Here is a 22424-nt window from a genome sequence, read left to right on the forward strand (position 1 = left end):
CGCCCGCCGCTCTTTCGCGGCTCTGTCGTAAAACGGCGGCCGTCGCTTGGCGGCCGGAGCGGAGGGCTGGGCCGGGAGCGGAGTGGCGCGGGGCCGCGGCGGCGGCGGCGGTTTGGGCGGCGGGGCTCGCGCGGCCGGAGCAGGAGGCTGACGGGAGCGAGCGCCCGGGCCGAGCGGGAGGATGGTGAGGCGGGGAGGGAGGGGCTGAAAGGGAGCGCGCGGGTTGGGGGGGGAGGGGAAGAGGAAGGCGCGTGGCCCTGGTGCAGGGCCGCCCCAGCGCTCCCGTAATGCACCTAATAGCGCCAACAGCTATTGCAGCGCCTACCCCCGGCCGGGGTCCTGGTCCAGGGGCTCTGCGGCACTACCGTAGTTCAGCTAATAGCGTACAGCTCCTAGCATAATGGGCCCCTGGGCTGTGGCTGGAGAGGGTCCTGGGTGCTACTGGGAGACACCTACACCACTGACCTGTGCAGCACCTGGCACTGTGGGCTCTTAGATGCTACTGTGATCATGCCCCGGGCAGGTCAGTGTGCGGGGCTGTGGTGCAGTAGATGCTGGGGGCACTAGCGGTGTGTGGCTTGGCTTCCCTGGCATGGGGTGCTGTTTACGGGGGAGGGGGTGTCTGGGCGAAACTCGGTTCCTGCTGTGCTTTACCTGACGCTCAAAGGTCAGTTTGAGTGGTAGGAGCTCATGTGGCATATATCTGGGAAAATGGTTCTTACTCCTCCCTGCAAAGTGAAACACAGTCCTCTTGTGCTTGGTAATAAATTCGTGGCTAAAATAACTCTGTCTGTAAATGGACTGTTTTATTCTCTGTTTTGCTGACCTGTTTCTCAGGCTTATCCTCTTTCCTTCTGTTCTAGCTTCCTTTATCCCTGTTGAAGACTGCGCAGAACCACCCTATGGTGAGTAGCGAGGATATTTCCTACAAGCAATGCTTGCAATCCTTATGAAGCTTTTTGAGTCACCAGGTCAGGGTCTGTATGTTGGAGGGTAGGGAGGAGAATTTGGAAGCCCTAAAGAAGTGAGTGCTTTAGATGTATTTTCTGTATCTTCCATGTGCTGCAGCCAGAATTTAGTGTGGTGGCCTTTTTTTTGGTCTCTTATTAACCTAGTGTAAAGTAAACCTTCCTAATCTTGTGAGTGACTTTTTATGAAATAAGATTAGAATTAGACATAGCAGAGATTCTAAGCAGGTCAGGTGTGTTTTTCACTACTCTCAATTTAACAGGAGCCTTACTGTTTTAAAGGTGAGTCTTTGGGCTGTCGCTCATCGCTTGTTTTCATTTAAAACCAATAGTCACGTAAGTTAACAAAGCACCTAGTGTGTCTGTGCAGCAGCTACTTCACAGAGCTTTCTAAGGGCATTGCAGCTATTCTGGAACTGCAAGCACAATAATATCCAAAGTACCTTTATGTTAGGAAGGCGGTCTGTATATGAGTGTTAGAAAGATCCCATTGTAGTCACTACCTGGTCACTGTTAAAAAAAAATTCACACAATAAATTGGTCCGGTAATTATGGCTGCATAGACAGGTAGATAGGGCCAGCTGATGCTTATTATCCAACTCTGTTGACTGTTTTTTAATTCCTTTGTGTGTTCGTCTTTGATTGTGAGCTTTTCAGGGCAGAATCTGCATCTTTGTATGTATGTGAAGAGATCAGGCACGTTGTGGGTGCTACTGGAATGCAGACTATAAAAAATCTAAAACTGTTTGCAAAACTTATTTGCAAAGAGAACAGAACAGTTGCTGCACAAATGCAGATCTCATGCAGCATCATTTGGAGCTTACCTAGGACTTAGGGGTTTTTTTTGGTGTTTTGCGGGCATTTTCCTCACTTTTTCAGAATAAGTGAGGGAAGATGGAGGATGCTCACAAAACTTAGGGGCCAGATATTTTGTTCCAGTAGCACTCTTATTCCTCCTGTTTTCCCTTTTATTTATTGGGGGAGGTGGTTTCTGAGAGGGTCCCCTGGCCTCTGGCTGCTTTATCTATATTCCTCTTAGTGTGTCTTACTGACTTGAGTCTAAACTGCCCCAAGCAGCAGAGGAAAACAATCTCTTGGTCACGTTAAAATGTAACCTGAAGTATTTAAATTCAATGAACCTGGTGGTCCCAGTACAGTTCCCTGTGGGCAGTAACCCTTTGTGTCAAACTGTACAGACAATCTGACACAACTGCAAGTCACTGTTGCAGAGTGGATCGGGGCCCAAGTGGTGCTGGATACAAAGTTGTCTTTGTCCTGTAGAGAGGGCATCCTTTTCCATTCTGATTGCAGGTAATAATGCAGGCAGGGCCGCTAGAATTCTGAGGTGGGATTAAAGCGCAGTAGCAGTTTTTTATCCTAAAGCTTGAGTAGCAAAAAAAAAGTTCCTAGCACACCTCAGGTTTTATTCTCCCTGTTCCTGTACAGGAGGAGGGTTTTATTCTCCCTGTTCCTTTGACAGGAGGTAGCTCTCCTATGTGCATGTAATGTGGGGTGGATATACCTCTTGGTGTGTCTCTTGTTTATTGCCTAAATTACACCATATGGACTGATTTGGAAGTTCACTTCCTCTTGTACAGTCTTACACTTTGACTACGCTTCTCTTGCCCATATATGCTCTTAGGGGATAATTGATTCAAATATTACCTGAAATTGTCTGCTCTTGAGAATTTCACAGTTGCTGGTTATTGTATTTGACTTTCTCCATTGTGTCTCAGTTGGTGGAATTGAAAAATGGTGAAACGTACAATGGTCACCTAGTGAGTTGCGATAACTGGATGAACATCAACCTAAGAGAAGTCATCTGCACATCAAGGGTAAGGTTGACAATTTTAGATTACACTGTCCGGTGCCCCATGCCAGGAACCCCCAGTCTGACTCTGGCTGGCTGTGATAGCTGCTGCCTGGCCATCATTCTGTGTTCTCCCTTTAGTGGGTTACCGCTCTGTAAGAGATGTTTGGTGAGAACTAGCCTGTTCGGGCTGTTCCCACTGACATGGTACTTGTGCATTATGCTCAGTAATAATGTTTAATGTCTATGTAGAAGTGAGGAGAACCTTCTCTTAAATGCAAATAATTGTTTGCAAAGGCAAAGACGCAAAACATGGTCAAACACCAGTGAGTAAAAGAGTTTGCAGGGAATCACAGGAATCAAAATTAACCAGACTGGGCAACGGGAGGAATCGTCTTCTACGGAGTAATTGCTTCATTTCCAAATCAAGAGGTAATGGGGCTCAAGGAGAGAAGGGGGAGGAGGCATTGTGGAGATTTCCAGAGAGACTGAGTCTGAACTGATGATAGCCTGCTGTCGAGTCAGGGTTGTCCAATATACGAAAGTACCATTTTGGTTAACCATGCATGCTATGTAACAGAGCTTATGGCAGAGGTCCCCAAACTGTAGGGCACGCCCCGCTGGGGGGGTTGTGGAGAAACATTTGGGGGGGGCGGGCTGGTCCTGCCCCTATGGAGGATGGGGAGGTAGCGCCACCCAGACCCACTCTGCTCTGGCCCTATCCCCTGGCTCCAGCCTCGCCCACTAGCCATGGCTCAGTTCCTGGCCCCAGCCGCAACCCCCACACTCCGTGGCTTGGGCAGAGGGGGTGACCCTGAAAAGTTTGGGGACCACTGGCTTAAAGCCAAGCTTAGTGCACCTTTCCTAGACACTAGTGTAACCGTGATCATGTTCTGCTTAATGTTTTGTTTGACTTTTTTCCTGTGTCTGATAAACTGCTTTTGTTTAAGAGAACTGGAATCTGTTTTTTACCAATATTAAATTGTGGTTAGATGGTGTTTGATGCTTTGCACACTGGCGGCAGGTAAAGCCTGGAGTACAGGTAGTGAGCTGTTAGAGCACCTGGTTGAGTGCAAAAGGGTTTCCAGTGTCCCCCTCTCTCTGTCCCTGCCTCTCATAGCACTGCAAAGAAGCTTGTAGTGGTCAAAGTGAGCCCATAGAGTGCTACACAGCTGGACCCATGCTCGGCTGGGTTACACCCACATGGTTCATGTGACTCATCCTGCCTGGCTGCCTTTTCAATCCCCCTCCAGTCGTGCAGTAGGAAAGCATCAATAGACAAGCCCAGACTTAGAAAAATACACCCAGGATACAGTCAAGCCGGCCTCAGCTGACCCTGCTGATCTCTGGTTAGTTGAATGGTATTAATGGCAATGGCCACTAGATGGCATGGGGCTGTATCTGGAGGATCTGGCTCTAAACTAGTTAGTTTGTTTACTTCTGTGAGTACAGAAACAAGGAAGTGAAGGGAGACTGGCTCAGTCGTTTCTTGTGTTTTGAGCCGAAGTCTAGTTAGGAGGATCCAAGGCCGAGGGTGGGGGCAGCAGTAAGCTAAACGGGAGCAAGTGTTGTTAACACAGGGAGCTATCCCTGAATAACCCCATGTGTGGACAAAACTTTAGTGGCAGATGTACAATCTCTCTCTCCCTCCTCCCCACCCCACCAAGGCATGTATTTGTGTTAGAGAAACCATTTATGCTGACAATAAATATGTGGTAACATTTTCAAAGTGACTTAGGCACTTCTGAGTCAAAGACGTAAGAGCACATGTGCACTGACGCACCTGCTCTGCCCTAACATGCTTCTCCCCAACAGGACGGAGACAAATTCTGGAGAATGCCAGAGTGTTACATTCGTGGCAGCACAATTAAATATTTGCGTATCCCAGATGAAATCATTGACATGGTGAAGGAGGAGGTGGTGTCAAAGGGCAGAGGCCGTGGTGGCATGCAGCAGCAGAAACAACAGAAAGGCCGAGGAGGTGGAGGTGCTGGGCGAGGTAATGGTCCTGTTTGCTCTTCTGCTTGCAGTGGAGTGCCTAGGCTTCTGTCTTAAGCAAATCTCTTGTACGTGTAACTGTTGTTGTTGTGTGGTATGAGACATTGGAATGAGTCCTACAAAAGAACCAGCTAAGGAGGAATAAGTCCTTTACCTTGTTCACAAACATGCCTGTAAGGCAGGTGAATACAAAGGGAAGGGCAGGAACTGTTCCTTTCTGTTTACTGGAGCTGGGTAGGAGCTTAACAAATAAGTAAGTCCCTTAACTTGGCTGGGTCAGACTCCTTCCAAACAAGCTGTGGACCATTTGTGTAATCGCTCTGTCCCTCTCAGCACAAACCTCATGTGAAATCTCCTTCGTTAGCAAATCAGTTTGGGGGCCCGAGTGAATGTTCTATCTGAATATGCATTGGGTTCTGACCATTACTGCAGTGGGGGAGAGGAAGCCTCTTTCCAGTGCAGGGCTCAGGTGATGCACTCTAGTCTGCTTAAGAGAAGCACATCTGGCCGTCCCTTTGGGAAGTCTTTGCATTACTTGTAAGAGATCTAGCTGCTGACTCTGTTTCACTTGCTGACTGTTTGGAGCATTTTCACCCTTCCAGCTGAAGGCTTCATGGTTGTTAAAAGGTGATCCCTTGAAAACCACCCTAGAAATCAGTTTAGGGTGCAACGATCATAGAGGGGCTGCCCCAATCCCAGGATCCTATCACTGTTGGTCATTCCTTATCCTCCTGCTTCTTGTCTCCCACCCCGAGGCCAGCTGCAGCTTTGGCCAAACCTATGGGATTCACTCAGTATTGCTTCTTACTCAGCCAAAGAGTTGCTCTTGAGCCAGGGTCTGAAGCTTCTCCTAAGGACAGTCCTGGACCTCACGTTTATTCTCTTACAGCAAAACGTGAGGTGGCCTTTGGTCACCTGTGACACACAACTAGCTCTTGTGCACCAATAACTGAAGAGAGAGATTGGCTGGCTGCTGTTTGGATGGAGCAGTCTTAAAAGCTTGTCACCAGAACCATTTCCTATCTTAGTGATCACACAAGTAATTGCAACAGTGGTTGCAATGAGTTTGGCAGTTTCAGATTTGAACTGGAGAGCTCGTGAAGGGGACTCTGTTTGCAAAAGCAGCATCCCTAGGAATGTCAATAGACTCCCAGAGGAACAAAGCTAGGTTTCTGCTGCTCTTGCTTAGCCTCTAAAAGCCTTTGAAATGCAAAAGTGACCTTCAGAAATCTGAAGGCGCCTTTATTTCTCTTCCCTCCACTCCAGTGACCACAGTACTTGGCATTGTCGCTTCTGGATGCGGTGGGTTCGACAAACATTTTGCATGAAATATTCCCTCCAGGCCTTGTGCCATCGCTGTATCCACCTGGTGGAGAGCAGAGTCGATTTCTCCTCTTGAGGTAGAGGAGTTCCCTGCTGCTTCGATGTGTAACTTTAATTAGCTTAGGGAATATTTTAGAGTTGCTGTCACATTAGTTAATCAGCTGAAAGGTTACTTTCAAGTAAAGGTTTCTTGTTACTGCGGCACAGAAAGGGTGACACAGTTCGCTAAGGAGCTAGCAGGCAGGAGCAAAGCTATAACTGGGCACACAATATCAAGAAGAATGACCCTTTCAGCAATTCGTGGTCTCTTGCTCCTGGCCAGCAGGAGGGGGCACTGCAGTCCACATCTTCAGCCACTTGGGGGAAGGAGGCCCTCCTCCTTTCAAGCCAGCAGTGTGGCTAACTTTAATCACCTGAACAGTCCATGGGCTGCAAAGAGCCCAGCTGCATGGATAGGCTGTAGAGCTGGGGTCCCCAAACTAGTACATGCCCCACCGGTGGCATGCGAGTTTGGTGTCCCTTCCCAACAGTTTAAGAAGGTTGGGAGCCACTGCTCTAGAGCCAGCTGTGACCTGGCTTTGTGGGCCCCAAGGAAGCTGCTTGTGCCTGGTTGTGTGCAGGGGTGTAAGCAGAGTGAATCCCAGAGCACCCCTATCTCCAGCACACCACAGTAATCCTACCAGAAGGTCAGTCTGGAGGAGCTCCCTGGCAGCATGTTCATGCTGATTTAGCTTTAGTTTGGTGAGCAGTGCTCTGGAGAGAGGTGGAATTGGGGCCACACTACAAGGCTGCTCCATGTTGCTGATGCCCTGACCAAAGCACCCCAATCATGAGCGCCTTCTGGGTCAGTATGCTGTGTGCAAACTGAGGCAAGTCTGATGGGTAGATAGGCAAGCTAATAACACAGTGGGATACTCTTGTCCCATTTTGTAACTGGCGTATCTTTGAAGTGTGTCACTTTCTCCATCAAGTTGATTTCTGCATCCTTGTTGGTGTCTTTTTTTTTTTTTCTCTTTGCCTATGGTAGAATTTGCTAATCTCACTAAATGACTGATACGTTGGTCTAGTTTTTAAATCAATGTACTGACAACTTATTTTGAAAATTGTAACTTTTTTAATTTGTGATCCTGGTGCATTCTACTAGTAACCACTGCAGTGAATATCTTGCTAACGGTCTTTGCAGGCTGAGATCTGACAGCACTCTGCTGCTAAGTCAAGAGAGGGTTACGTGGTTTATTGTAAAAAGTAGTGTTGTGGATTAGCAAGGTGTAGGTTTTAAGGTTCTTCTATCCCCTCATTTGAGAACCCTGGGAAAGGAGTCTACCAGTCAGGCAAAGCATGTGTGACTGTATTGCACCCAGACTATACACTGGAGGTTACCGCTGACTTATTCTTTCACTGCTCTTCTTCCCCAGGAGTGTTTGGTGGTCGTGGCCGAGGGATACCAGGGAGTGGAAGAGGGCAGCAGGAAAAGAAGCCAGGCAGGCAATCTGCAAAGCAATGAGACTCTGTCTGTACCTTTGCCAGAGACAGTGTTGGGAGGTTATCTGGTTTTGTCACCTCTGGATTGCCATGTGTATAAAGGTGTTAAGATTTCTAAACTTCAATTAATCAAGCTAAACGAACTCTGAATCATCATGCACCTTGTCAGTCCCTCCGATCCTAGTCTGCTGGTAAAGCTAGGGTAATTGCTGTCACTTTTTTTAGCCAGTAAATCCATAATCGGAAAGATTTGGGTTCTCTTTTCAGTTTGGTAAAGGAGGTGACTTCAGTAGACTGTCTCCTGAGAAGAGTTACATTCTGTTTAATTCTTCAGGCTCACTATATTTTTAATACACACACAAATGTTGTCCCTTGTATGTTTTAAGAACTTGTGTAAACATTTTGAGGACAGTTTGATTTTGTTCTTTGTTTTATACTTGAAACCAGATTTGATAGGTTTTTACATCTGTTGCATACATAACTTTTTAGTTAGAAACATTGAAATTGAGGACATTGTATCTTTGCTTAAGAGCTGTCTCAAAGAGTCTTTTTTTTTTTTTTTTTAATCCTTTTTTAACTAGCCCTCTGTTTCTGATGAGGCAGTTCTCTCTCCCTCCCTCCCTCCCCCATGCCTTGGACCATAGGTCAAGGGGAAAACACTCTTTGGTTGTGTGATTAAAAACTGAAAATAATAAACCAATTACTTACTACAAGTTCTCAAATCACATCGCTAATTCCTGGCTTTCTCTGGTTTGTTACTGTATGTGAATTTCACATCGGGAAGTCCTGAGGTACTGGTACCAAAAGGCTAACAGCTTTTTTATACTATATATAATCCATTGGGTCATAACTACTCAAATTAAAAATTAATGTTTCATTGGCTTATGCGCGTGCGCTATTCTGAATTCTCCATGGTAAGTGAGTTTCCCAAATACTGATTTTTTTTATATTTAAGACTGTGGATGAAACTTTTCCTTTGTAAATGGGTTGAAATGCCAATGCACCACTTCGTCTTCAGATTACTTTATTTGAGAGAGGATTGAATAGTGAGGTAAGAGGAGGATTTGCTTTGACTAACCTTTGACCCTAACCTCACTCTGGAGACTGACTTGTCTGAAATAAGACTGGCTTTTTTTCTCCCTCCCAAGCTTGCTTCTTGCTAGATGACATATACAGATTAATTTCATTAACAGTATCTGGCATTTCTAAGCCTCCTGTAAGAATCTATGCTTAGTTTTTTATCCTGGAGCCACTAGTGAAAAGGGGGAAATCCTGGCGCTGCTGAAGTTACTGGGAATTCCCCATTGGCTTCAGTGAGGACAGGATTTCCCCATTGACTTCAGCAGTGCCAGGATTTTCCCCAGTCTTCAGCCCCAGTGGTTGCAGTGTTCCCTGAATGAGAAGTACTCCTAGAATAGACCTCCTGACCAGTTCAGACTTTTGGCGTGGAGATAGATGCTGTAGGCTTTTGCCTCAGCTATTTCTTGTCTTGAAAGACTTAAGTAGTTTTTTGAAAAATATTACAGGTAGCTTACCCTTCAGCTCTTGGTGAGAACACAATTTCCTTTTGAAAGGGGTATCTGTGTTCATGTCCACTCTTATGCCCTCAATCGCCTCTTCTGAACAAGACCAAACAAGTGAAGAACATGCTTTTATATATACATTTGTTTAATTCTTACCTTATTGAACTAGTCCAGTGCTAAATTGTGAGTGGAATAAATTCATTGTTAACCTGTAGAAAATTACTCTTGCCTGCTGTCTGCAACAAAGCTGGGACTTGGTGAAGACCTTCGCGTCTCTGTTTTAGACAATTGGTTAATTTTTTATAAATCGGTGTTATCACCAAAAAACCCCAAACCCCGCCCCAGTTGACTGGCTAAAATGCCCATCTTTAAACTCCGCTGTATGTTTTAATTGGTTATGTTTGATCACTGGGGCCTGTGGATCTTCTGATCCCTTGGAGCAAAAGTGGCGAAAGAGGTTCAGATGCAGCCAAGTCTCCTCCTGCCAAGGGCACAGACCGCGCACATAGAAATGGGGACCTGCTCTAGATGCTCTATTTGGAAATAAATGTCACTCCGGCACTCGAACAAAAAGCAAGTTGAGCCACATGCCAGTTTTTCCCCTTTAACATTCTGCTCCCCTCCCCTCCCCATCCCTGCTCAAGCCAGGAGACTTCAAGTGCCGCAGCTGCCTCAGTGAAAGAGGAAACAAGGGCTGCGAAGGGTGGTTCTTAGTGTCACTAGCGTAGGGAGTAAAGGTCTGGTCTGGCCAGACACGGCGCAGTTGCAACAGGCAGCTCTTCGGCTTCAGCTCAGAGTAGCATCCTGCTAGCCTCTCCTTCGGCGACTCCAAACAACCGGGAAGGCTTGACTCTGGAAGGCCATCAAGAGGTGCTGCTGGCATTTCATTACAGCAGGGGAGTTCCTCCTCCCCAGCCCTCTTTCACTTCTCCTTGGGAATATTTCAGGCCTTACCTAATGTGTGCATGTCCTGCCTTCTGCAAAGGAGCCGTTATCTGCAGGACGACGAGATGTAATTTTGTTAAGATGATGTTGAAGTAAAAAGAAAACGGTACAGAGTTTAAGCATAGAAGTTTCTGGTTATCAGGGATTAAGGTACAGATTATCAAGGGGTGCGAAATTTGGTTTAGGAACGGGTGGCGTAATACATAATCTGTAATCTCCCCGATTGGGGGTAAAAGGTTAATGGGTCAAAGTACAGACATTGAGATATGGGGGTATGTTGTTCATATAATGGCTATGTTCAGATGTGGAGTATAATGAGTGGATACGAGGATGAGGATGGATTTACCCTCATTTGGTGAGATTTAATGTTCAGTGAGTTTATGGTTCTAGTTCATATGGTCCAATGGAAAAAGTCTCTCCGTCCCTTTCCCATAGTTGATGCACGACGTCGTACCGGCTCACACCTCCTGGTACTGTTGGTGGCCGGTGATGTGTTCGATGTAGATGTCCCTGGACCATTGGATGGTGTCGGAGACCATGAGGCACCGCATGAGCCGTGCGTAGCGTCGACTGATCCCACGGGGCCGCAGCACACGCTCGTTGCAGGGGTCCCAAGCGCCCAGGGCTCTGACAGTCAGGACATCCATCTACACCTCGTAGCCCTTCTCTCTCAGGGTGTCAGCCAGGGGCTTTCCAGCTTACGAGCTCAGGCTTTGCGGAAGGCCGGGGTCCTGTTCTCGAAGGAGACCGTGACGTCGACGAGGATGATCTTTTTCTGGGCCTCGTCGGTGACTGATGCATTAGCAGTGTACGTCTCTATGGTGCATGTATCGTCTCTCCTGCCTGCTACCCTCTTTGCAATGGGGGTGTAAGGTGGGTGACAGAACAGTGTCAGAGTAGTCACGGTGAGTCCATAGCAGTGCGAGGAAAAGCTGAGACCAGGGAGAAGAATCAAGGGGGCAAGGGCAGGAGCTGCAGCAAAGGAGGGAAGTTGTCAGAATTGCTCATGAGGCTGGGATGCAGCCAGAGTCGTAAACCTGTCTGCTCGCAGTGGGGGTGGGGAGCCACGGGAGCCACAGGGAGAAGTGTGCAGTCAGAGCCTGTTCCTGGAGCTGCCCCTTTCCCATGAACAGGGTGTTCTAGGGAGCCTGCAGTTGCTACTCTGTAGGGTGTTGGCTGTCCAGTGGAACCTGCTATTCCACCACCCCCACCCCCTTTTCTCTCCTGGGTCTATTGACTCTGAGTTTCCCTTTCCCTAAAATACAATTATTCTCTTTTTTCCACAGCCCAGCTGTGTGGCAAGAGCAACCCCTTGTTCTGAAACACAGTTGTGTGTATTTATGGGGCAAGTGTTTACACTAGGAACACATGATCTCTCTTTAGCAGAACACTTATTTTGCACAGCGTAAACAGCTCTCTGTTGACTCTGAGCAGCTCTGACTCATAACTTCTGTGCCTTCAGCTGGAAGACAGCATAGGAATAGTTACACAGGAGAAGCCTGCAGCCCAGAGGGAGTGGCTGCAGAAATATTTTAGGGCTGTGTTAAGCAACTAAAAATACACTTTGAATCCTCTTCCTCCTCCTTCCCTTCCTTTCTAAATTTCAGATTGTTCCATGTGCCTCCATCAAGCTGTTGGGAATGGCTGACAGCTCCTCACTGGCTGAGGCTTTCCCTCCAGAATTCAGAGCCGCGTTCTCTGGAAGGAAATAAGAATTTAAAAGCGTGTGCTGTCTCTGAGCTGCCGCTTCCCTTTGAGTCTTGCCTTGCTCGTGGTGGGTGAATCCCAGCAGGGGTTAATTCTCCTTCCCAGGCTCGCTAGCCCCAGCTGAGGGTGTCTCGCTGCTACACAGTTGAGGAGTCATTAACCGGTTGGGGAGCACAACCCCATGCAACCTGCCTCCTGGCACGAGCAGCAGGTACTTTCCACACCTCCTCCTCCCTGCCAGCTCCAGAGGCCTCCTCTAGAAAGGTGGGGAGTTGGATGGAGCCTGTCTTAGCCCAGGTGAGACTCTCTGCACTGCTGTGCGGGAGCTGGCTCTGCAGAGCTTGGGCCTTGTACTCCGAGCATTGGCTGCCCCTCCCCTCCCGCAGGCAAAGAAATGAGACCATGGGCTGGCCAGGGGAATAATGGATGGGCTCCTGCCTCAGGTGCTAGCCCTACTGTTGTGATGGAGAGGAAGGAGAGTGCCCAGGGCACTAGCGTGGGATTCAGGAGTGCTGGGTTCACTTTTGTTCTGTGCCAAAGCTTCCCTTGCTGACCTTGGGCCAGTCCCTTAGCCTCTCTGCCTCAGTTCCCCTCTGTAACTCAGGCACAGCAGCACTGCCCTGTCTCGGGGGTCACTGCAAGATGGCATTACAGTGTGCAAGACGCCCATACTATGGTGATAAAGGCCAGAAAAGTTCCTTAAACGGATTCAGTTCCAAGCCAAGCTCTGCATCAGGGCCCAGGGCGAGGTCTGTCTGCTCGGGCAGGGAAGAGCCCCCCTGGCCAACACAGGGGCAGGTCCTGCTTGCAGCTACACAGAGCCCAGTAACCGCAGCTCCAGCCACCAGCAGCCCTGAGATGGGCTGTCCCCTCTTGCAGTGCATCAGTAGGTTCCTGGCCCTGAGCCAGGGTCCACAGGGAAAGAGCTTATCCCAACAAGCCCATCATCAACCCTCCTCTTTGCCCCGCTGAGGCAGGGACAGAGGGGCTGGGCTGGAGAGCTGTGCTGCTTAGTTCAGGGGTCGTGGTTGCAGAGAGCCAAAGAGCACCTCTGAGCCACCTGTCCGCATGTGCGACCTTAACCGTGCAGCCGCGCTGCTCTGTGCAAGCAGAGGGGCCTGGACCTTATAGCTAGGGCCTGCGGAGAGCAGAGTCCAGCCTGCAAATACCTGCATGTCCTCCGCCACCGCCAGCCAGACCCCTCTGCCTTTTCTGGGTGAGCCACTGCTGACTGGCTGCCCTGCCCTCTATCAAACACACGCCACCTCCCCCTGGCCGTGGTCACATGCCAGCCACCTGCAGCGACTGCTTGCCCAGGGCAGGGAGATCAGGAAGGTTATGAGTGTGGCCGAAGACGCTCTGCAGCTGGAAGCAGCACCCCATGCTCATCTTGTTCTCTGCTGGCGCTGCACAGATCACAGCCTGGGGACAGCTGGGGAAGAGGCCTTGTACAGTAGGGGTGACCAGGGCCCAAGCTTGCCCGAGACTGAGGTGTCTAGAAGTTAGAATGGTGCCCTGGGATAAGGAGAGTATTAACGTATTTGCAGAGGGCATCTAGCATCATACATCTATTAATCAGCACATGCTGGGCCTACAGCTCAGGCCCCTGGAGCTTCCCTCGCAGGAGTTGGTGGCTTTCATGAGAGCCGCTCCATCCTTGCACTCTGCGAGCTGGTGGAGGAGATCGTCACTAGGGATAGCTGAATTCTCCTCTGCCCCAGGAGCATCGCACCCAGGAACACAACCCTTTGTTGGTGTTGCACCGGGACCCGCAGTGATAAGTTCTTCACATGCGTTGGGTGTTTGACAGGCGCCAGTGAGCCCCAGCCTGTCCTGCAGCCGGAGCCCCTAGCGGTGCAGGGCCCTTGTGACGGAGGTGTTTACAGTAGCAGGTGGAATGAAATGAACCCTCTGTGTGCTGGAGCCAGCTCCAAGGTAATCAAATGCTTTACATTTCCAAAGCACTTGGAAGTCCAGCTGGGAGGCTAATGGTTTCATCACCATCAAAGGAACAGCAGGAGTTGGGTCAGGGTCCATCTGTGCTCACTCAAACCACAGTGGCTGGGCCAGAGAGCACAGATTCTGCCTTGTCCATGGGAAAACCAGACCTCTCCATTCTCCTCCCATGATACCCAGGTTTCGCTCCGATAGCAGCGGGATGGGACAGCACACCCAGGGGAGAGGTTTTCGAGCCGGGTGAGTGCAGAGCCATTGTATGCCTCCTCAGTGCAGGGGCAGAATTCTTCTCCAACTACTACAAGATAAATATAGCTAGCAGGTGGCAGAGCAAAAGTGTGACTAAGTGGGTACGCGTGAGCTCCGGGCTGCTCTGGCTCGCGCCCTGGCTCCAGGAATAGCATGTGAGGCATCAATTTGATTTGGGAGACTCCAAACATGGCTGTGGCTCCTATGGTCTATGGATAAGAAGGCAGCTCCTCCCATAGGGCTTCCCATGGCCCTAACACAGCCGGGAAAATCCTTTGTTGGAGTTCTCAGGTCACCTGCCCCACAAGGCCCTTGGGGAACCAGGAGGGGGACTGAAGGGCCGTCCGAATAAAATACACATTCATCAAACACATCGAGTGCTAAGCTGCCTAAGCTGCTTCCCTGGCGGGTGTGTCTGCCATGCCACAAGGAGCCTTAGAAAGACTAGTTGACCCTGTTCCAGATCACTGGACATGGCCGTCGCCCTGGGGTGGTGAGAGGCACAGAGAGCGGCAAGGCAGGTAATTGGTTGCACTTCGTTTTTTCAGGAGAAAGGTTTTAGAAAGCAGCAAGTTGCTGAGTGTTGCTGAGAACTGGGTTTGGCCAAGGCTAAGGGGTGTACTTGGGTAGCTCCCCCTGCATGGAACTCCTATTGACTCTGCAGACCAGGGTCTGGGAATCGATCCCAGAGAAGGTGAGTGCAGATGACAATGGGATTTCCGCTTGGCAGCGATGAAAACTTGGCACCAACGAGCTGCTCTGGGAACGAGGGCTCTGTATGAAATGGCTGCATCCCAGGGCAACTCCAGAACCTGCCTACTCCTCAGCGGCTGCCTGCATAGCCCCGCAGTGGTGCGCCTCTGGCCGAGGGAATTGGTTTGGGAGCTGCACAGCGGCAGCAGAGATGTGGCAGAAGGGCGGCAGGCTGTGGGCCAGCATGATGCTCTTGAACTTCTGGAACGGACTTTCAGCCAGCCTCCCTTGCCCAGGGATTGCCCCTTCCAGGAGCTGGCCCTGGGAGCAATGAGTGCGATCGCTCACTGGGCCACGGGGACGGATCTGATGGAGACGCTGGAGGTCGAATGGATGTGTTGACAAAGTCTAGATGTCACGGAGTCCCTGGGCGATGCTCTGGAACTGCTCCCTACGAAGCCAGTCAGGACTCTGGGGAAGTCTCCTTTCTGCGAGCAGCCTGTCTGCAGGACACACAGCTCACCCGGCTTCCACCTTCCTGGGTCTGACCTCGGAGTATTCAGCATCCTCTGCCCCTCTGTGCACTTCCCACAGCGAGTCTGCCCAGGTCGGGTCCTGGGAAGCCAGAGGGTCCTGGCCCCCAACTTCGCAGTCAGACGGGACTCTCAGCCAGCCAGTAAAACAGAGGTTTATTAGACGACAGGAACATGGTCTAAACCAGAGCTTGAGGTGCAGAGAACAGGACCCCTCAGCTGGGTCCATTTTGGGGGGCAGTGAACCAGACAACCACGTCTGCACTTCACTCCATGTCCCAGCCAGCGCCAAACTGAAAGTCCCGCCAGCCCCTCCTCCTCTGGGCTTTGTCCCTTTCCCAGGCCAGGAGGTCACCGGATTCCTTTGTTTTCCAACCCTTTAGCTCTCACCTCGAAGGGGGGAAGGGCCCAGGCCATCAGTTGCCAGGAAACAGGGTGTTGGCCATTCTCTGTGTCCAGACCCCTGCACACACCTGCCCTCTAGGGCTCTGCAATGATCATACACCCTTACCCAACCACCTAGATACTTAAGAACTGCCTAGGGGAAACTGAGGCACCCCCACACTATTCAGAGGAAACTTTAAGAACAGTCCCACTTCGTCACACTAGAGAAGGCCAAATAAGTGGCGGATTCGTTCTCTCTCTTGTGAGGGTGATGGCCGCCCGGCACTGCGCGGGGGGGCTGCCCACCTCCATCTCCCAGGGCTTTTCCTCCTCTAACAACTCCAAGGCCAGGACCGTTGCTCTCAGAAAGGATGTGGACTACCCCTGGCAGCCGAGCTGGAGGCCCTGGGTCTCACAACGACCTTTCCTGTCGAGCCAAACCCAACAGCCCGAATCTGCCCAGGAAGTAGAGGATTGCAAGGCGTCCCCATGGCACCCAGTTGCCATGGCTACTAGCTGCTGCCTTGATTCCTCTCAGGGGATGTGGACACTGCAATCAACCGTGCAGCTGGCCCATGTCAGCTGACTGGGGCTCGCAGGTCTGGGGCTTAGGGGGGTGTAACGTTGCAGTGTAGCTCTCCAGGCTCTGGGACCCCACAAGGGAGAGGGTCCCAGAGCCCAGGCCTGACCCCAAACATCTACACTGCAATTTTATAGCCCCACAGTCCGAGCCCAGGTCAGCTACGAGTGGGCTATTGCAGTGTGGATGTCCCCTAAAAGGTTAGCTGGAAAGACCTCTATTAATAAGCGCGTGCTGGTGTTGCAGCTGATCCCCAGCCTAGGAAGGCCAGGCACTGCTCCTAGCCCTGGCTGCTGGCCAGCCCCCTTCCACTGAGGCCCAGAGTTTGGTTCGCTCCGCTCTGGAACTGATTAAAGCACCTACAAGCACGGATGGCTCTCATTCAGCCTCCTCGCAGCCTGGACTCCAGGAGCAAGGCAGTCTGGGGGGCCCCTCAGGTGGAGCAGGAGGGCACCTGATGCTGCTCGCCCAGGGCTGGTTCTTCGTGGGTGGGGACATTGGCCTGCAGCCAGGAAGCCACCCAGGGCAAGGAACAGCCACATCAGGCAGCAGGGTGGGGCTGTTTGCTTTGCTGACATTGCTGGGGCCAGCAGCTCCAGCTGGCAATTTGTGGGGTGTAGAGCAAACTGCCTCGCAACGGGAGGCTGCATAGAAACCAGGGGGCAGGCTGCTGGAAAGTGGCCCACTGGGCACCTCGGGTGGGCAAAGCCGCTTGGCACCAGCCAGAACCATTTCAGTGTGGAGACAAACCAATTCAAGGGACAGGGACTCGAGCAGGCCCTGCGAAGAGGCTCCACAGAGGGCCACCAAGGGACGCCTGGTGGGGAGCCTCCCCCCATGCACGGGGCCTCTTCTCCCCCCCGGAGGGAGTCGCTGACTGTGTTTCCTCGGGATGGAAAGTCTGAACCTGCTCATCTGGCAGCACCAGCCCCGCCCCTGTAATTACGGGGCCTGTGGAGCCTCCCTGGGATGTGGGTGTGGGTGGAAACTCGGGGATGGGTTAAAGCAGGAGAACAGTGGTGCGTGAGGGGAGGAGCCCCCTGCCATCGGTCCCTGCACTTCCCACCCCGAGTCTGACCCGAGTACATGGAAGAGCCCATCAATGCCACCTTGGGCCGGGACGGGTCAGCCGTGAGCATCCCGACTACCTGTTGGAGCAGAGCGCAAGCTGCTCTTCCCCACAGCCCCCACGGACCCCCTGCTGCCTTGCTCCCTTCCGCATCCAGGTGGCTAGGGCTGCTACCCGCCTTCCAGCCCTGAGCAAACAGGCCAGATCCTGAGCTCAGAGGTTGTACAGATTCACAGCTGAGGAGCTGAGACGGGAACCTGGACCCTGGGGCTGGCGTGCACCGGGATCTTTTCCCTCCCTCCCTGGCTGTCAGCTCACTGCCCGCTTTAGCCCACACACACAACGGGCCAGAATCGTCCCTCGTGAGCATCACCGCAGTGGTGAGATGCTGAGCTGGCTGGCTGGGCAGGGGCCTCAGGGGGCTGCTGCTGGCGCTGTGGTCTCTGAGAGGGAGCTCGTGCCAGCCCCGAGCTCTGTCATGCTCTGCTTATATGTATGCAATTCACTGCAGTGCAGACCGAAACATAAATCCTGTTTCCCAGGGCCCCTGCGAGGGCCCAGGCTGGGCCGGTGTTGGGGAGGCAAAGAATTTTCCAGGGTGTGTGGGGTGTGGGAGCAGCTGCCTCGGCACTCGGTGAGGGTGCAGCAATACAATCTCACATCCACCCAGCCCCTCAACAATGCACTTGCCAGGATCGGCTGCCAGGCCGGCTGTGAACGGGGAGGAGGCGAGTACAGCTGCAGCTCAGCTTCCAGATGGAAAACGGCGACTCGCCTGCATGTTAGAGGACAAAATGTCATGAGAGGGGCCTCGAAGGGCACTCCCCAGCCCAGCCCATGGAGTTCCCAGAACCAGGCCCATGCTTGGGCAGCCACAGCTAGGTGCTGAAATGAAACTGGCCTGGCTTCCAAAGGGGCTGCTCACCCGGAGCTTCCCTGGGCCTCAATGGGAGCAGCAGGTGCAGAGCCTCTGAGAATCAGGCTGCTTTTGGTTAGGGGCCTGAATGGCCTCAGGGCAGAGAGGGAGGCGCCCAAGTAGGAAAATCTTGGTCAATTTTCTAGGAGTGTGTGACAAAGTGGGACTGTTCTTAATGTTTCCTCTGAATACTGTACGGGTGCCTCAGTTTCCCCTATGCATTTCTTGTCTCTAGGTGGTGTGATAAGGGGGTGTAATTGTTGCAGAGCAAAGGGCCAGGGTACATAAATGGCCGACACTCTGACTCCTGGCCACTGATGGCCTGGCCCTTCCCCCCTGCAAGGTGAGAGCTAAAGGGTTGGAGAACAAAGGAATCTGGTGACCTCCTGGCCCAGGAAAGGGACAAAGCCCAGAGGAGGAGGGGCTGGAGAGTGAGTCAGTTGGGGCTGGCTGGGGATGAGGAGTGAAGGGCAGACGTGGCTGTCTGGCTCACTGCCCCCAAAAATGGACCCGGCTGAGGGGTCCTGTTCTCTGCACCTACAAGCTCTGTGTTAGACCATGTTCCTGTCGTCGAATTAACCTCTGTTTCACTGGCTGGCTGAGAGTCACGTCTGAGTGCGGAGTTGGGGGGCAGGACCCTCTGGCTTCCCAGGACCCCGCCTGGGCGGACTCGCTGTGGGAAGCGCACGGAGGGGCAGAGGAGGCTGAATGCTCCAAGCTCAGACCCAGGAAGGTGGAAGCCGGGTGAGCTGTGTGTCCTGCAGACAGGCTGCTCCCAGAGAGGAGACTCCCCCAGAGTCCTGCCTGGCTTCGTAGGGAGCAGCCCCAGAGCTTGGCCCAGGGACGCCGGGGCAGAGTGTCACAGAGCTTTCCACTCCCAGCTCCCAGCTTGGGCCAGGGGTCCCAGCAGAGCTCGGAGCCCAGAGCAGCCTCGGCCCTGCGCCATCAATCATTTACCTGTGTGTGTGCTGGGTGACGTCAGCGTTGCCATGGCACCAGTGAAGTCCTTTCTATTCGGTGCTCACAGACTCTCCCCACGCGCAAACCAGCTCACGGGAGACATTTATTTTTACCATGTCCTACGACAAACGGGAAGTAAATTTATCCCTCACTCCCCTACGTGGCACCGCCATTAACCCTGACAGCCCTGGCCTGGGGCACCCTGCCACTCTCCTGCCCTCCCTACGCTTGCAGATTCTTCGTTTGCCCCGAAGCTGAGTTTCAAAGGGCCCAGGGGGCTGTTGGCCGGGGGCTCAGCTGTGTGGGGATCGCAAGAGGCTGGGCGGACCCCGGAGCCTGCCTCCGGGTCCTCGACAGCTGTCGCAGAACGGAGCTCGGGCACAAACACTTGGCGCACGATTCAATGTGACTATTTCACATGAGATGCACGCCCGAGGCAAGGCCGATTTCCCTCTCCCCGGGGGCAGGGGCTGTATGCATGGCACTTGCCCTGCTGCTGTCCCATGCTCTGCAGGGACTGGGCTTGGAGAAGCAGAGGCCTGCATCCTCCAGGGCAGCTGCTCCAGCACGGTTCCCAAGCCCTGACTGCATGGCCCAGTGGGGTGAGCAGGGAGGAGGTGGTGTGGGCGGAGGTTGTAGGCAGATGGCATGGGGGGCAGGCAGACATGGCCTGAGAGTGGGGCAGTTTGAAGGGCTGCAGCCTCAGAGGGTCCCGGGGAGCACTGTCAGCACGGGGCAGGAGGGTATTTGTCCTGTCACCGGATTTACCACAGCTTAACCCACCTGTTGCCTGGGTGGAGACTGTGACAACTGCACCAGATACAGCCAGAAGCCCATGCAGGACCTGCTCTGCCTTCCAGCAACTCCCCAGGTGGGACCCTGCAGTCACCATGGGGGGGGGGGACATGGGGCTGGGAGCGAGGGCTCCTGGGTTCTGTTACCAGCTCTGCCGACTGCTGCTGACTAGCTGTGCCTCGGTTTCCCCAGCTGTGGCTCCCTCCCCTCGAGCAGTGGAATGCGCTCGGCTCAAGTCTGCCTTATTCTCCCACGGTGTCCCAAGCCCTGAATGACTCCACAGGGAACCATTCCCTTCTCCCAGCTGCATTCTGTCGCCGAACCAGGCTCCCAGCTCTGCTGCAGCAGCCGTGCCAGGGCTGCCCAGGTGGATGCCCAGACTCAGGGAACCAGAGAAGCTGGTCATGGCTCTGCCAGTGGCAGGGGACGCCACAGTCCTGAGGAGGCCACGCTGAGGTACTGGGGGTTCTTGGCTGTGTGACACCCTCTCCTCTCGACACACAATTTCATCTGCAGCCCCCCTTTAGTCTCCCCAATTCTCCCCGCAGCGGCTGCCCGCCAGCTTGGCCCCTGCTCCCCCAGGACGCTCTCACTGCCACCCCCAGCCCGCTGAGCCGGTGGGGGAGGGTTGGTGCACAGGCCCTGCCTCGGGGCTCTAGGCCAGTCGCCGGCGCACCTGTGGGACAGCGGATGGCGCTGGGTGGTGGGAGAAATTGCTGTCCTCTGCAGTTCTCTATCCCCCCTTCCTGGCAGCCCCCCTCCCCCCTGGGAAGGCCTGGGTTGACTGTCCCCATCTCTGGTGCCTGGCGACCCCTTGGGCTTGGCCTGCAAGGGGCTCCCCCGGGGCGGGACACAGTCACTAGAGCGGCCGTGGACAGGATCCGCTGCCTCTGATTGCACCCCCAATAAACAGCCCCCGTACGCGAGTGGTCTCCATCCCCTCACCAAGCCCCCCAGAGCTAAAGGGCTGGATGGAGAGGCCAGCGCAGCAGCAGGAGCCTGGGGGGGCAGTGCTGCATCCCAGCCCCATCCAGGACGTGAGCTCACCAGCCCGAGGCCTGCGCATGCAGCTGGGGAGCCGGGAGAAGGGGGCTGGCGGCCTGGCATGCTTGGACAGTGGGGTGGTGGCAAGCACCAGCCTGGCCCCTGAACTGCACGTTTGGCTTCTGAAAAGCAGCGAGTGACGCAGCGACCTGGGGGTGGGAGCGATGGGGACGTGTCAGCGGGGCCAGCTGGGGCTCCCGCAGGGGTGTGACCTCACCGCACTCACTGACCGCAGGGACAGCAGCTGGGCGGGCTGTGCATCTCGCTGCGGGGGGGCTGGCGTAATGCGGCCTGGGGTAGCAGGGGGGACCGGGAGACATGGGCTGGGGCAGAAGGACCCAGTTCATGTCACACGTGTCCTCAGCCAGAGGGAGGGTCGCTGGGACGTGAGGAGAGGATTCTGGATGAAAGCCAGCTGGCTTTCCCTTCCCACCCCCGGTGCCAGGCAGCTGGGCCCATGCTGAGGCCTGGCACTGCCATTCAGAGCCAGGCCAGGGACCTGTCTTGGCCCAGGTCCCCCACTGGCCGACAGGGGGCCTTGTATTAATTTTAAAGGGAGCTGTCAGATGCCCCCTCTGTCAGCACCCTCTGGGTGCCCCGCCTGGAGCATGCTGGAGCATCCCTGTGCTCCCTGCCCCGCCAGGCCGGTGGGACAATGGGGAGAGCCAGGAGTCCCCAAACCTGGGCGGGGATTTGTGCTTGTAACGGGCCAGGGAGCCAGGTGGGTGCTGTGGGGCTCCGGTGAGGCCTGGTGCGGGGGGCGCCCTGCTGACAGCGGCTCCCTGCGGCCCCAGCATTACTGCTCGAATCGTGCGGTGCCCGGTCTAGTCAACAGAGCTGGGGGGTCAGAGCTGGGCCCCAGGAGCAAGCGAGGTGCTTAGTTTCGGCTGCCCTAGCCCAGGCTCTCTGTTTCCACTCGCTCAGTCAAACCTTCTCAGAAATGACCTCCTCTCGTCTTCAACCCATTTGCATATTTTCCGTCCCGCAGCGCTTTGCCTTTATTAATGGTGCTTCGCATCCAGCCTGTGGACGGTGGGCCCTGCCCTGGGCAGGCTGCTCCTGGGGCTGAGCTCTGCGGTGCCAGAGGGGGTCATAGACACCTGGGCCTGAGCTGGGCTGCTGGGTTTGGGGACTGGCTGCTTGGGGATAATGCAGCCGCTGCAGGAGCACCAGGCCCGGTGTTGGTATGAACTGTCTGGACGTGCTTGCTGCTGAGAGCCGGACAGTGCTTTGAGCCTCCTGCCCCCCAGCCAGCTGGTGCCATCCCCACTGTATCGCAGGGAGGCCCAGGGAGGAGCAGCTTTCCCAGCGGTAGAACCAGGAGGCCCGGCCGTCTGCTCTGACGGCTAGATGTCGCTTCCCGCCGGAGCCAGGACTAGACTCCCGGGTTCCGGTTCCCAGCTCCACGCTCTGGCAGCAGCCCACTGGGTCTCTGGGGGAGTTCTAGGCTTCTCTGCCGCTCTGCGCCTCCCCCGAACTCCTGGGCCCA

General features: G+C 53.6%; 1 protein-coding gene across 5 annotated transcripts; it reads left to right on the plus strand.

Annotated features, from left to right (window-relative positions):
• The first annotated feature begins 9 nt into the window (after positions 1-9).
• On the plus strand, positions 10-11846 carry LSM4 (LSM4 homolog, U6 small nuclear RNA and mRNA degradation associated). 5 transcript variants are annotated; one of them, XM_073323671.2, is made up of 6 exons: positions 10-184; positions 864-905; positions 2705-2803; positions 4594-4777; positions 10485-10857; positions 11657-11846. In XM_073323671.2, exons 1-6 carry the CDS (start codon positions 182-184, stop codon positions 11829-11831), a joined length of 876 nt encoding a protein of 291 aa, XP_073179772.1. In that variant the 5' UTR covers positions 10-181; the 3' UTR covers positions 11832-11846. The 5 variants fall into 5 exon arrangements, 4 of the variants coding, with proteins under 4 accessions (XP_073179772.1, XP_073179773.1, XP_073179774.1 ...); XM_073323672.2 differs by lacking the exon at positions 11657-11846 and adding an exon at positions 11336-11623 and having other exon boundaries at positions 12-184; XM_073323673.2 differs by having other exon boundaries at positions 13-184; positions 10485-10922; positions 11657-11788.
• Positions 11847-22424: the final 10578 nt, after the last annotated feature.

This window comes from Lepidochelys kempii, chromosome 25 (genome assembly GCF_965140285.1).
Source record: "Lepidochelys kempii isolate rLepKem1 chromosome 25, rLepKem1.hap1, whole genome shotgun sequence".
NCBI lineage: Eukaryota > Metazoa > Chordata > Testudines > Cheloniidae > Lepidochelys > Lepidochelys kempii.

What these genes read in the sequence shown, in the direction of transcription:
- LSM4 (XM_073323671.2), top strand. An exon ending in AAGTCATCTGCACATCAAGG is followed by an intron (nt 2,804 to 4,593) that starts GTAAGGTTGACA and finishes TCTCCCCAACAG; the next exon opens with GACGGAGACAAATTCTGGAG. An exon ending in AGGTGGAGGTGCTGGGCGAG is followed by an intron (nt 4,778 to 10,484) that starts GTAATGGTCCTG and finishes CCTTTCCCATAG; the next exon opens with TTGATGCACGACGTCGTACC.